The sequence below is a fragment of the Eumetopias jubatus genome, unplaced genomic scaffold (genome assembly GCF_037043125.1).
Source record: "Eumetopias jubatus isolate StellerSeaLion01/CBP00866 unplaced genomic scaffold, mEumJub1_p1.0 scaffold_12, whole genome shotgun sequence".
NCBI classification, from domain to species: Eukaryota; Metazoa; Chordata; class Mammalia; order Carnivora; family Otariidae; genus Eumetopias; species Eumetopias jubatus.
In genome coordinates this window covers 41,170,913-41,184,877 of record NW_028274818.1, presented here as the reverse complement: position 1 = coordinate 41,184,877, position 13,965 = coordinate 41,170,913, and the positions used below count along the sequence as shown (strand labels likewise).

General features: G+C 36.5%; 1 protein-coding gene across 3 annotated transcripts in view; it reads left to right on the top strand.

Moving 5' to 3' along the window:
* The window catches only part of ACBD6 (acyl-CoA binding domain containing 6), a 218,237-nt gene that overhangs the window by 115,021 nt on the left and 89,251 nt on the right, over positions 1–13,965 (top strand). The window contains exon 7 of one of the 3 annotated variants that reach the window (XM_028121551.2): positions 3,454–3,598. The exons of the other annotated variants lie outside the window; for them this stretch is intronic. Coding sequence (XP_027977352.1) covers positions 3,454–3,598 — 145 coding nt within the window. The remainder of the gene's footprint in view (positions 1–3,453; positions 3,599–13,965) is intronic. 3 annotated transcript variants of the gene reach the window in all.

Below are 13,965 nucleotides of genomic sequence, written 5' to 3'. Positions count from 1 at the left end.
GTATTTCTTTAACAACTGATGTTGATATCTTTTCATGTACTTGTTAAAAAAGTCTGAATCTCCTTTGGAGAAATGTCTGTTTAAGTCCTTCACCCCTTTTTAAATTGAGTTGTTTGTCTTTTTGTTGTTAAGATTTGAGAGTTCTTTATATATTCTGGGTAGTAGACCACTGTCAGATACATGATTTGCAGGTATCTTCTTCCTTTCTGTGGGTTCTTTTCACTTTTTGATAGTATCGTTTGGTGCACAGGTTTTAAGTTTGATGTAAGTCCAGTTTATCTATTTTTTTTTTCAGTTGTGCTCTTGGTGTCATACTTAAGAAACCATTGCCAAATATAAGATCATTAAGATTTACCCTTATGTTTTCTTTCTTTTTTGTTTTTACTGTAGCAAAATATACATAACATAAAATTTACCATTTTAACCATTTTGAAGTATGCAGTTCTGTGGCATTAAGTACATTCACATTGTTCAACCATCACCACCATTCATCTCTAGAACTTTTTCTTCTTCCCCAACTGAAATTCTGAATTCTTAACTAACTCCCCATTTCCCTAGCTCCTAGCAACCACAATTCTACTTTCTACCTTCATGAATTTGACTATTCGAAGTATCTCCTATAAGTGGAATTTTATAATATTTGTCCTTTTATGACTGACTCATTTCACTTAACATAATATTTTCAAGGATCCTCCTTGTTGGTAGCATGTGTCAGAATTTCCTTACTTTTTAGGGGCGCCTGGGTGGCTCATTCGGTTAAGCGTCTGCTTTTGGCACAGAGTCTGATCCCGGGGTCCCGGAATCGAGCCCCATGTCCAGCTCCATGCTCAGCGGGGAGTCTGCTTCTCCCTCTCCCTTGGCTCCTCCCCTGCTGTTGCTCTCTCTCGCTTACTCCTCTCTCTCAAATAAATTAAAAATTAAAAAAATAAAAAGAATTTCCTTGCTTTTTAAAACTAGTTATCAGTATATGTATATACTGCATTTTGTTTATCCAAATATCCATCTACGGACACTTGGGTTGCTTTCCCCTTTTCATTATTGTGATGACTCCTCCTATGAGCATAGGAAACAAATGTTTATTTGAGTCCTTGCTTTCATTTCTTTTGAGTATGTACCCAGAAGTGGAATTGCTTGATCATATGGTAATTCTTTGTTGAATATTTTGAGGAATCACCATAGCATTTTCCACAGTGGCTACACCATTATACGTCCCCATCAGCCATACACAAGTGTTCCAGTTTCTTCACATCTTTACCAACATTTGTTATTTTCTGTATTTGTGATAATAGGGATCTTACTGAGTGTGAAGTGGTATCTCATTGTGGTTTTAATACGCATTTCCCTAATGATTTGTGATGTTGAACATCTTTTCATTTGATTATCGGTCCTTTATATATCTTCTTTGTTTGTGTCCTTTGCCCATTTTTAAATTGAATTGTTTGTATTTTTAAGTTGTAGGAATTCATTATATATTCTGGATGTCAATCCCTTGTCAGATACATGATTTGCAAATATTTTCTCCCATTCTGTGAACTGTCTTTCACTCTATTGATAGTGTCCTTTGATGCACAACAGTGTTAAATTTTGATGAAGTCCGCCTGACTTATTTTTTCTTTTGTTGCCTGTGCTTTTAGTATCATATGCAAGAAATCATTGCCAAATTCAATATTTTGAAGCTTTTTCCCCATGTTTAAGAGTTTTATAATTTTAGGTCATATGTCTAGGTCTTTGACCCATTTTGAGTTAGTTTTTGTATATGGCCTAAGGTAGGGGTCCAACTTCATTTTTTTGCATGTGGATAGTCTGTTTTCTCAGCATCATTTGTTGAAATGTCTTTTCCCCACTGAATGGTCTTGGAACCCTTGTCAAAAATCATTTGATCATATATATGAGGGTTTAGGCTTTATATCTTATTCCATTGGTCTATATTTCTGTCTTTGTGCCATTATCACACTGGTTTGATTACTGTAGCTTTGTAGCAAAATTTGAAACCAGGAACTGTGAGACCTCCAACTTTCTTTGTCTTTTTTTAATTTAATTAAATTAATTAATTTATTTAAGTAATGTCTACACCCAATGTGGGGCTCAAACTCACAACCCCAAGATTAAGAGTCACATTCTCCTCCGACTGAGCCAGCCAGATGCCATACAATTTTGTTTTACTTTTTCAAGATTGTTTTGGCTATTCTGGGTTGCTTAATAAGATGGAATTTTTTTTTTATTTTTGCAAAAAATGTCATTGGGATTTTGATAGGGATTTCGTTGAATCTCTAGATCACTTAGGGGGGTATTGGCATCTTAACAATGTTAAATCTTCCAGTCTATGGGTTGTTTTTCCATTTATTGGTTTCTCTAATTTCCTTAGGCAGCATTTTGTGGTTTTCAGGGTATAGTTCTTTCACCTCCTTGGTTAAGTTTATTCCTAAGTATTTTATTCTTTTTGATGCTATTGTAAATGAAATTGTTTTCTGAATTTCCTTTTTGGATTGTTCATTGTTAGTGTTCAGAAAGACAGCTGATTTTTGCATGTTGATTCTGTATCCTACAACTTTGCTGAATTCGTTTATTAGTTCTTACAGCTTTTGTGGAATCTTTGGGTTTTTTTTACATATAAGATCATGTTTGTTGTCTATAAACAGATAATTTTCCTTCTTCCTTTACAATTTGGATTCCTTCTCTCTTCCTTTTTTTTTTTTTTTTAAGTAATCTGTACACCCAGTGTGAGACTCAAACTCATGACCCCAAATCAAGAGTCACATGCTCTACCGACTGAGCCAGTCAGATGCCCCAGGATTCCTTTTATTTTTCTTGCTTGCTTAATCTGACTAGGCTTTCTAGTACTATGTCAAATAGAAGTAATGTAAATGGGTATCCTTGTCTTGTTCTAGGTGTTTACTTTTTAATTTAGTATATTAGATATAAAATGCTTTTCTTTACATAACATTGATTGCCATATATATCCATTCCAGTCTAGCCCTTTAGGCCTTTGGGATCATCCTGGCTCTTTTCATTAAGCCTAAAGTTTTTAGTTCTAACTACACTCTCCACTTCACTCTAAATTTCTTATTTGACCTAAAAGAAATCTCTAGTTTCCTTACTGATCTACCTTCTCCCATTTCATCCATTCTCATGCTATTATAGTCATCCTCATCTCTGTTCTCTCTGTTTTTCAACTGGTAAAGCCACATGGGAAAAGCCTAATTCTGATTAATGCAATTACCTGCCTTTTACACATGTACACCTAGTCTCTGGGTAAAGCTAGAAAAAATTTATACAACTCTGATATTATCATAAGTTATGGTATCCATCTTTAATTTTGCCTGAAAAGTCTTATAGTCCTTTTCATTCTCAGATTCTCTCTCAGTTCACAGAGAATAAGAGAAAGCTTTATCACCAACCCAGATCTCAGCCAGTAGGTCTAAAAACATATATCTCTTCTTGGCTCTCCCTCAGACACTTCAGAGTCACAACATCCTACACTGGACCTACCATCTCTCAACAACTGCCACTACCCCTCACCGTGGTTGGCACCATCATCCAACCAGGTTTCCAGGATCATCCTTGATTCTTCTCTCATTTTCATACCCATTCAAGTCCGGTAGGTTCTGCCTTCTAAGTATATCTCCACATCTACCCATTTCTCTCTCTTTTTTGAAGAGATTTTATTTATTTATTTGACAGAGAGAGACAGTGAGAGAGGGAACACAAGCAGGGGGAGTGGGAGAGGGAGAAGCAGGCTTCTCGCGAAGCAAGGAGCCGGATGCGGGGCTCCATCCCAGGACCCTGGGATCGTGACCTGAGCCGAAGGCAGACGCTTAACAACTGAGCCACCCAGGCACCCCTGTACTCATTCTCTATTTCAACATTTCTAGTACACTAGTTCAGGCTTCTTAAATTATTTCAGCAGCTCCGAATTATATTTCTGCTTCTAATCTTAATATCCTTCAGTATGTTTTCCATTTTTCATCTGGAGAATCTTTCTAAGATGCTGATTTGCAACTGTTTTCTTGTTTACTCTTATTTTTCTAAGGCAGAATCTAAATTTCATGTGCCCTGGAAAACCCTTCATGATTTTACATCTCCACTTATTTCTCAGCATGCTCCTTGCTTATGCCCATCCCTGGTGTGCTAAGCTTCATTTCTTTGAAGGACTTGACATGCTGCTCACCTCTTGGCCTTTATATATGCTATTTTCTCTCTCCTTCATTCTCCTTCCTATGCCTCAGCCTACACATTACTTCCTCCAGGAAGCCTTCCTTCACTCAGCCACTTAGACACACCCAGTAGTTTATAGCTCCCTGTTCTTAAGCTCATCAAAGAGATAGTACAGTACAATCACTTTGTATTGTAATTGGCTGATTACATGTCTGTATTGTCAACACTACCATATACAGGTACTAGAGTCTGGTTATATCACCAGTGCCTTGTATAATAGCTGACATACAGTAGATGCTCAGTAATTATTGAATAAAGTAATATTGGCTTATAAAGAAGTTGATAAAATGTTAGAAAAATAGAACATGAGTACCAGAAAGGACCTAAGCATTTACCAGAACTTTTTGGGTGTCTTCGTTGCTTTATCAGAGGAAATACTTCTTTCCCATTGGACATGTGTGCATTCTTCTTGGGCCAGTTCCCTAGCTTTGAGCCTGCTGCCATAATTTGCCTTGAAATATATATGTATATATATATATATTTTTTTTAGTAGGTACTATGTATATTTTAAAAAAAACCTCGGGCCACCTGGGTGGCTCAGTCAGTTAAGCGTCTGCCTTTGGTTCAAGTCATGATCCTGGGCTCCTGGGATCGAGCCCTGCATTGGGCTCCCTGCTCAGCGGGGAGCCTGCTTCTCCCTCTCCCTTTCCCTTTGCCTGCCGCTCCCACTGCTTGTGCTCTCTCTCTCTCTGTCAAATAAATAAATAAAATCTTAAAAAAAAACCCTCAAAAAACACAAAAGACTCATTTTTAAAACTCTTCCTCCCATCATTGTTTCCCAGCCACCCAGTTCCCTTCTGGAGACAGATCTATTACTAGTTTTATATATATCCATGCAGGATATGTTATATATATATATATAAGCATGTATGTAGCAAACTACACACAGTATTCTATAACTTGCTTTCTTTATCTTGGAGATTGTTCTATATCAGTATTGATAGTGCTGCCTTACTTTTTTTAATGTCTGCTTAATATTCCTTTATAGAGGTGTACCATAATTTATTTAACTGGTACCATATAAATGGACCAATGTGTTGAGCATCCTTTCCTGTAACCAAGAACCATTTGTATTTCATTTTCTGTGAAATATCTGCTCATATGTTTTGGATATGGATCTGTTTCCCGTTGGATTGATGTTTTCTTCTTAATTTAGAGGAACTTTTTATATATTAAGGAAAATTTAGCACTTTGTGATAAAAATTTTAAAATTTTTCCCCATGTTTCCCTCTCGTACTTTCATCATTTCATGATTTCTTTGATCCATCCAGAATTAATTTGTGTCACATGTATGTAATAGAGATTTTATTTTTGTCCAGATGGTGCCAATTTTATTTTTGTGTGGATGATTAATCATTTGTTCAGTGATGTTTATTGAATAATCTTTCCTTTACTGATTTGAAGTATCTTTTTTTCCATATTCTGACTTCCTCTATATTATTTCAGTGTATTTCTGGGGCTGTTTCCTATCCCATTGCTCTGTTTTTCCGTTCATGTACTTGTGCTATGATGTTTTAAGGATTATAGCTTCAAAATATTTTTTAATATCTTGTAGGATAGGTTCCTTCACTACTTATTGAGAAATTTTCCTGTGATTTTTACTTGTTTATTTTTCTTTATGAACTTTTAAATCATGTTTCCATCCCTTGCTTCCCTTATCCACTACCATAAAGTTAAGTAAATTAAAAAACAAAACAACAAAGTATTGGTGCAATTATGTCTTTTATTTGGTTTGCATTGTTAGGGGGTATTTTGGAGGGAAATGTTCCCAAGTTAGGAATAGCCTGAGGTTTTTGTCTATGTTTTTCTTGTATTATGTTTGGTTAATATAAGACAGACAATTCAAAAACTGCGTATGTGGCCTTATGGAATACTCTTTACAGAATACCAGTTTTAATGCAAAGTAAAAGTTCCATGTAGGTTTTTGGATGGATAATTTAGGACTATGTGCAGCCAGTTTTTTCCTTGACATCTTTGTATTCACAGGACTACTTTATATTGCCCCTAGCCTCGATTTTCCTTTGTTATTGAGAATCCTAATCCATACAATTTGGCTTCAGTTAAGGGAATGCTCTTGACTTTGATAGTTTGGATTGCTAACATGCTTCCAAGTCACAGGGCTTTTGGAGATTAGCTCTCAGAATAGCTTTCCCCTTGTAATTTCTTCTTTGGTTTCGTTATTGAAAACTCTTTTCAAATATAGACAATACAAACATAATAAATGGAAGGAAGGGTTCATCTCCCTCATGATTCAATCTTTCTTAAACAACATTATTATTGACTGGCCTATTGGTTGCCAAAAAGGAAAATCAATTTTATTAGAAGTATTTGCTTGGCCACAGATCGTGGTACTAACCCAGCAGAGACAGGCTGATGTTATCAACTATCTGAAGACTAATTTTTACCATTAGCCTGAAACGGAGTCATAATTAGGGATATGTCAAAGTCTCCTCTGTGTTTTTCTGTAATTTTTACCCGTCAGTATATCTCATATGTACTTTTATTGCAGTTTCTATATTCTGTGACTGATGGAATTGGAATTTTTTATTTTATTTCTAAGAAAGATCCTTTATAGATTTCATTTGTTATCTGGCAGTATTATGGACACAGTTTTGTCTCTTCCACTGCTTGGTATTGATTTTTAGTTCAACTCTGGAACATAGGTTCTTAACCATATTTGAAATTAGGATATAGGTTAAATATACACACATATACCCCACAGACCTCTTGAGTAATTTTGATCTTTCAAACCCTGGAGAAAGATTAAAACTACTCCCAAAGCACACTGGAGGTATTTGAATGCTGAAGATTTATTACTAGGTTTTCTAAGATTTACTGTAAAGTAATAATTAGGAACTCAGCAGGGCTGAGGGGGAAGTGGGAGCATCTGTGGTGTTAGGTGGTTACACTGTGTAGTAGGTGTTAATGCAGTTCAAGTGGAAAATATCTTGTTTGGTACCGAAATATTTAAGACTTGGTGATTTGTAAATTACATAAACTTATGGTTTACATAATGGCAGAGAGCACCATGCCCTCTCTGTGAATCCCTTGGTGTCTATGTGTTGTAAAAGATTTCAAAAACATGAGATGTTAACTAAACTTACTGTGGTGATCATTTCACAGTATATATAAATATTGAATCATTATGTTGTATACCTGAAACTAATATAATGTTGAATGTCAGTTACATCTCAGTTTAAAAAAAAGGATACGTGGAATGAACGAATAAATGAATGAATCTGAAAAAAAAGAAATTCTATCTCTGTATGTAGGTTTATGAAATAAATAGAAAATGTATTTTTTTTAAAGTATAGGAATAATTGACAAGTCTAGATTTCACCAGGGTGTTGTGGGGCTTAACTTAATGACCTCTCTACTTCAAGCTGTCTTGCTGCTCCTGACCAAGTCTACTTCTCCTCCCCAAGTCCACCAAAAATATTGCTGCCAACAGAGACTTCTTGAGACTGCTGTTTATTATGTCACTGACCTGGTCAAAACTCTCTAAGACTGCACTGCCCATAGGACAAATTCCAAACTCTCCAGATTTGAATTCAGAGTTCCTCATTATCTGAAAAAAGACAAAAAACAAACAAAGTCATGAGAAAAGTATAAAACAGTAAGTAAAACCATCTATAATTATGTGTGTAGGTTGGAGGAGGGGTAAGATATAAAACAGTTTTTTAGTGTTTACTGTGTACCAAGCATTTTATATATATTATCTCTTTTAGTTATCACATCAGTGCTATAATGTAGGTGTATTGTTATCTGGATTTTATTGGTGAAGAAACAGGAGGTTGGGAAGTCCTGGAGCTAGTAAGTGATAAAGTTTAGATTTGAACATGTCATTCTGACTCTAAATAAAGCCCAAACTCTTAACTGCTCCACTGTAAAACTTGAGTACATTTTATTCTCTTTATTTTCTCTACTTACACATATATAACATATTTTAAAGATATTTGGTATAGGGGTGCCTGGCTGGCTCAGTGGTAGACCATGCAATTCTTGATCTCGGGGTTGTGAGTTTGAGCCTCACGTTGGGTGTAAAAATTACTTAAAAAAATAAAAAATAAATAAAAATTGAAATAAAAAAAGATGTTTGGTATGAAAGTACTAGAGTAGTTTTTCTTTATTATTTAAAAGAATTGACATATAAAATATATTTAGTGAGATACATATAGTACAAAAATCTTAAGGACACAACTTAATACACACATGCACACCTATGCAACTATCATCTATATTAAAGTAGAACATTTCCAAAACCCCAGTAGGTTTATTTCCTTAAGCAACTTCCCATCAGTATCGATCCTCCCACACCCACTCTGAGGGAACTATTATTCTTTTTTTTTTTTTAATTATGTTATGTTAATCACCATACATTACATCATTAGTTTTTGATGTAGTGTTCCACGATTCATTGTTTGCGTATAACACCCAGTGCTCCATGCAGAACGTGCCCTCTTCAATACCTATCACCAGGCTAACCCATCCCTCCGCCCCCCTCCCCTCTAGAACCCTCAGTTTGTTTTTCAGAGTCCATCGTCTGTCATGGTTCTTCTCCCCCTCCGATTTCCCCCTCTTCATTCTTCGCCTCCTGCTATCTTCTCCTTTTTTTTTTTTTTTAACATGTAATGTATTATTTGTTTCAGAGGTACAGGTCTGTGATTCAACAGTCTTACACAATTCACAGCGCTCACCATAGCACATACCCTCCCCAATGTCTATCACCCAGACACCCCATCCCTCCCACCCCCCACCACTCCAGCAACCCTCAGTTTGTTTCCTGAGATTAAGAATTCCTCATATCAGTGAGGTCATATGATACATGTCTTTCTCCGATTGACTTATTTTGCTCAGCATAACACTCTCCATTTCCATCCACGTCGTTGCAAATGGCAAGATTTCATTCCTTTTGATGGCTGCATAATATTCCATTGTATGTATATACCACCTCTTCTTTATCCATTCATCTGTCGATGGACATCTTGGCTCTTTCCACAGTTTGGCTGTTGTGGACATTGCTGCTATAAACATTGGGGTGCACGTACCCCTTCGCATCCCTATATTTGTATCTTTGGGGTAAATACCCAGTAGTGCAATTGCTGGATTGTAGGGTAGCTCTATTTTCAACTTTTTGAGGAACCTCCATACTGTTTTCCAGAGTGGTTGCACCAGCTTGCATTCCCACCAACAGTGGAGGAGGGTTCCCCTTTCTCCGCATCCCCGCCAACATCTGTCATTTCCTGACTTGCTAATTTTAGCCATTCTGACGGGTGTGAGGTGATACCTTATTGAGGTTTTGATTTGGATTTCTCTGATGCTGAGCGATGTTGAGCACTTTTTCATGTGTCTGTTGGCCCCATTTGGATGCCTTCTTTGGAAAAATGTCTGTTATGTCTTCTGCCCATTTCTTGATTGGATCCTTTGTTCTTTGGGTGTTGACTTTGAGAAGTTCTTTATAGATTTTGGATACTAGCCCTTTATCTGATATGTCATTTGCAAATATCTTCTCCCATTCTGTCAGTTGTCTTTTGGTTTTGTGGACTGTTTCTTTTGCTGTGCAAAAGCTTTTTATCTTGAACTCCCAGTAGTTCATTTTTTCCCTTGCTTCCCTTGCCTTTGGCGACGTTTTGAAGGAAGAAGTTGCTGCGGCTGAGGTTGAAGAGGTTGCTGCCTGTGTTCTCCTTTAGGATTTTGATGGACTCCTGTCTCACGTTTAGGTCTTTCAACCATTTTGAGTCTATTTTTGTGTGTGGTGTAAGGAAATGGTCCAGTTTCATTCTTCTGCATGTGGCTGCCCAATTTTTCCCAACACCATTTGTTGAAGAGACTGTCTTTTTTCCAGTGGACATTCTTTCCTGCTTTTTTGAAGATTACTTGACCATAGCATTGAGGGTCCATTTCTGGGCTCTCGATTCTGTTCCATTGATCTATGTGTCTGTTTTTGTGCCAGTACCATACTGTCTTGATGATTACAGCTTTGTAATAGAGCTTGAAATCCAGAATTGTGATGCCGCCAGCTTTGCTTTTCTTTTTCAACATTCCTCTGGCTATTTGGCTTTTCTGGTTCCATACAAATTTTAAGATTATTTGTTCCATTTCTTTGAAAAAAAGCAGATGGTATTTTGATGGGGATTGCATTGAACGTGTAGATTGCTCTAGGTAGCATTGACATCTTCACAATGTTTGTTCTTCCAATCCATGAGCATGGAACGTTTTTCCATTTCTTTGTGTCTTCCTCAATTTCTTTCATGAGTATTTTATAGTTTTCTGAATACAGATCTTTTGCCACTTTGGTTAGATTTATTCCTAGGTATCTTATGGTTTTGGGTGCAATTGTAAATGGGATCGACTCCTTAATTTCTCTCTCTTCTGTCTTGTTGTTGGTGTATAGGAATGCCACTGATTTCTGTGCATTGATTTTATATCCTGCCACTTTACTGAATTCTTGTATGAGTTCTAGCAGTTTTGGGGTGGAGTCTTTTGGGTTTTCCACATACAGTATCATATCATCTGCGAAGAGTGAGAGTTTGACCTCTTTGCCGATTTGGATGCCTTTTATTTCTTGTTGTTGTCTGATTGCTGTGGCTAGGACTTCTAATACTATGTTGAATGGCAGTGGTGATAGTGGATATTCCTGTCATGTTCCTGACCTTAGTGGGAAAGCTCTCAGTTTTTCCCCATTGAGAATGATATTTGCTGTGGGTTTTTCATAGATGGCTTTTATGATATTGAGGTATGTACCTTCTATCCCTATACTCTGAAGAGTTTTGATCAAGAAAGGATGCTGTACTCTGTCAAATGCTTTTTCTGCATCTGTTGAGAGGATCATATGGTTCTTTTTCTTTCTTTTGTTAATGTATTGTATAACATCGATTGATTTGCAGATATTGAACCAACCTTGCAGCCCAGGGATAAATCCCACTTGTTCGTGGTGAATAATCCTTTTAATGTACTGTTGGATCCTATTGGCTAGTATTTTGGTGAGAATTTTTTCATCCATGTTCATCAAGGATATTGGTCTGTAATTCTCCTTTTTGATGGGGTCTTTGTCTGGTTTGGGGATCAAGGTAATGGTGGCCTCATAAAGTGAGTTTGGAAATTTTCCTTCCATTTGTGTTTTTTGGAACAGTTTCAGAAGAATAGGTATTAATTCTTCTTGAAATGTTTGGTAGAATTCCCCTGGGAAGCCATCTGGCCCTGGGCTCTTCTTTGTTGGGAGATTTTTGATGACTGCTTCCATTTCCTTAGTGGTTATAGGTCTGTTCAGGTTTTCTATTTCTTCCTGGTTCAGTTTTGGTAGTTGAAACATCTCTAGGAATGCATCCATTTCTTCCAGATTATCTAATTTGCTGGCCTATAGTTGCTCGTAATATGTTCTTTTAATTGTTTGTATTTCTTTGGTGTTGGTTGTGATCTCTCCTCTTTCATTCATGATTTTATTTATTTGGGTCATTTCTCTTTTCTTTTTGATTAAGTCTGGCCAGGGATTTATCAATCTTGTTAATTCTTTCAAAGAACCAGCTTCTAGTTTTGTTGTTCTGTTCCACTGTTCTTTTGGTTTCTATTTCATTGATTTCTGCTCTGATCTTTATTATTTCTCTTCTCCTTTAGGCTTTATTTGCTGTTCTTTCTCCAGCTCCTTTAGGTGTAGGGTTAGGTTGTGTATTTGAGACCTTTCTTGTTTCTTGAGAAAGGCTTGTATTGCTATATACTTTCCTCTTAGGACCGCCTTTGCTGCATCCCAAAGATTTTGAACAGTTGTGTTTTCATTTTCATTGGTTTCCATGAATTTTTTTAAATCTTCTTTAATTTCCTGGTTGACCGATTCATTCTTTAGTAGGATGATCTTTAGCCTCCATGTATTTGAGTTCTTTCCGACTTTCCTCTTGTGATTGAGTTCTAGTTTCAAAGCATTGTGGTCCGAAAATATGCAGGGAATGATCCCAGTCTTTTGGTACCGGTTGAGACCTGATTTGTGACCTAGGATGTGATCTTTTCTGGAGAATGTTCCATGGGCACTAGAGAAGAATGTGTATTCTGTTGCTTTGGGATGGAATGTTTTGAATATACCTGTGAAGTCCATTTGGTCCATTGTGTCATTTAAAGTCTTTATTTCCTTGTTGATCTTTTGCTTAGATGATCTGTCCATTTCAGTGAGGGGGGTGTTAAAGTCCCCCACTATTATTGTATTGTTGTCGATGTGTTTCTTTGCTTTTGTTATTAATTGGCTTATATAATTGGCTGCTCCCATGTTAGGGGCATAGATATTTACAAATGTTAGATCTTCTTGTTGGATAGACCCTTTAAGTAGGATATATAATGTCCTTCCTCATCTCTTATTACAGTCTTTGGTTTAAAACCTAATTTGTCTGATATAAGGATTGCCACCCCAGCTTTCTTTTGGTGTCCATTAGCATGGTAAATGGTTTTCCACCCCCTCACTTTCAATCTGGAGGTATCTTTGGGTCTAAAATGAGTCTCTTTCAGACAGCATATTGATGGGTCTTGTTTTTTTATCCAGTCTGATAGCCTGTGTCTTTTGATTGGGGCATTTAGCCCATTTACATTCAGGGTAACTATTGAAAGATACAAATTTAGTGCCATTGTATTGCCTATAAGGTGACTGTTACTGTATATTGTCTGTGTTCCTTTCTGGTCTATGTTGCTTTTAGGCGCTCTCTTTGCTTAGAGGACCCCTTTCAATATTTCTTGGAGGGCTGGTTTCGTGTTTGCAAATTCCTTTAGTTTTTGTTTGTCCTGGAAGTTTTTTATCTCTCCTTCTATTTTTCAGTGACAGCCTAGCTGGATATAGTATTCTTGGCTGCATATTTTTCTCATTTAGTGCTCTGAATATATCATGCCAGTCCTTTCTGGCCTGCCAGGTCTCTGTGGATAGGTCTGTTGCCAATCTAATATTTCTACCATTGTAGGTTACAGACCTCTTCTCCCGAGCTGCTTTCAGGATTTTCTCTTTGTCTCTGAGACTCATAAGTTTTACTATTAGATGTCGGGGTGTTAACCTATTTTTATTGATTTTGAGAGGGGTTCTCTGTGCCTTCTGGATTTTGATGCCTGTTTCCTTCCCCAAATTAGGGAAGTTCTCTGCTATATATTGCTCCAGTATACCTTCTTCCCCTCTCTCTCTTTCTTCTTCTTCTGATATCCCAATTATTCTAATGTTGTTTCGTCTTATCGTATTACTTATCTCTCAGATTCTGCTCTCGTGGATCCAGTAGTTGTTTAACTCTCTTTTTCTCAGCTTCTTTATTTTCCATCATGTGGTCTTCTGTATCACTAATTCCCTCTTCTGCCTCATTTATCCTAGCAGTTAGAGCTTCCATTTTTGATTGCACCTCATTAATAGCCTTTATTATTCTGACTTTTATTGCCATCAATTAATTCTACCTCCTCTTGAAAGTCAAATATTTGTAACATATATATTATTTTGGATCAGGTTTATTATGCTCAATATAACATATGCTTACTATAACATATATCCATCTTGTTACATATATCATTTGTTCCTTTATTTGCTGTATGTTTTTTTTTTATTCTATGCATGCGTGTACCACAACTTATCTATTCTCCTGTTGATGGACATTTAGTTTTTTGATTTTTTGCTCTTCAGTTTAATGAATATTGGTTGTTATGAATAAAGTGGCTATAAACATTTTACATGGGCATATACACATATATTTTCATTTCTCTTGGATATATACATAGGAGTAGAATTGCTGGATCATATGG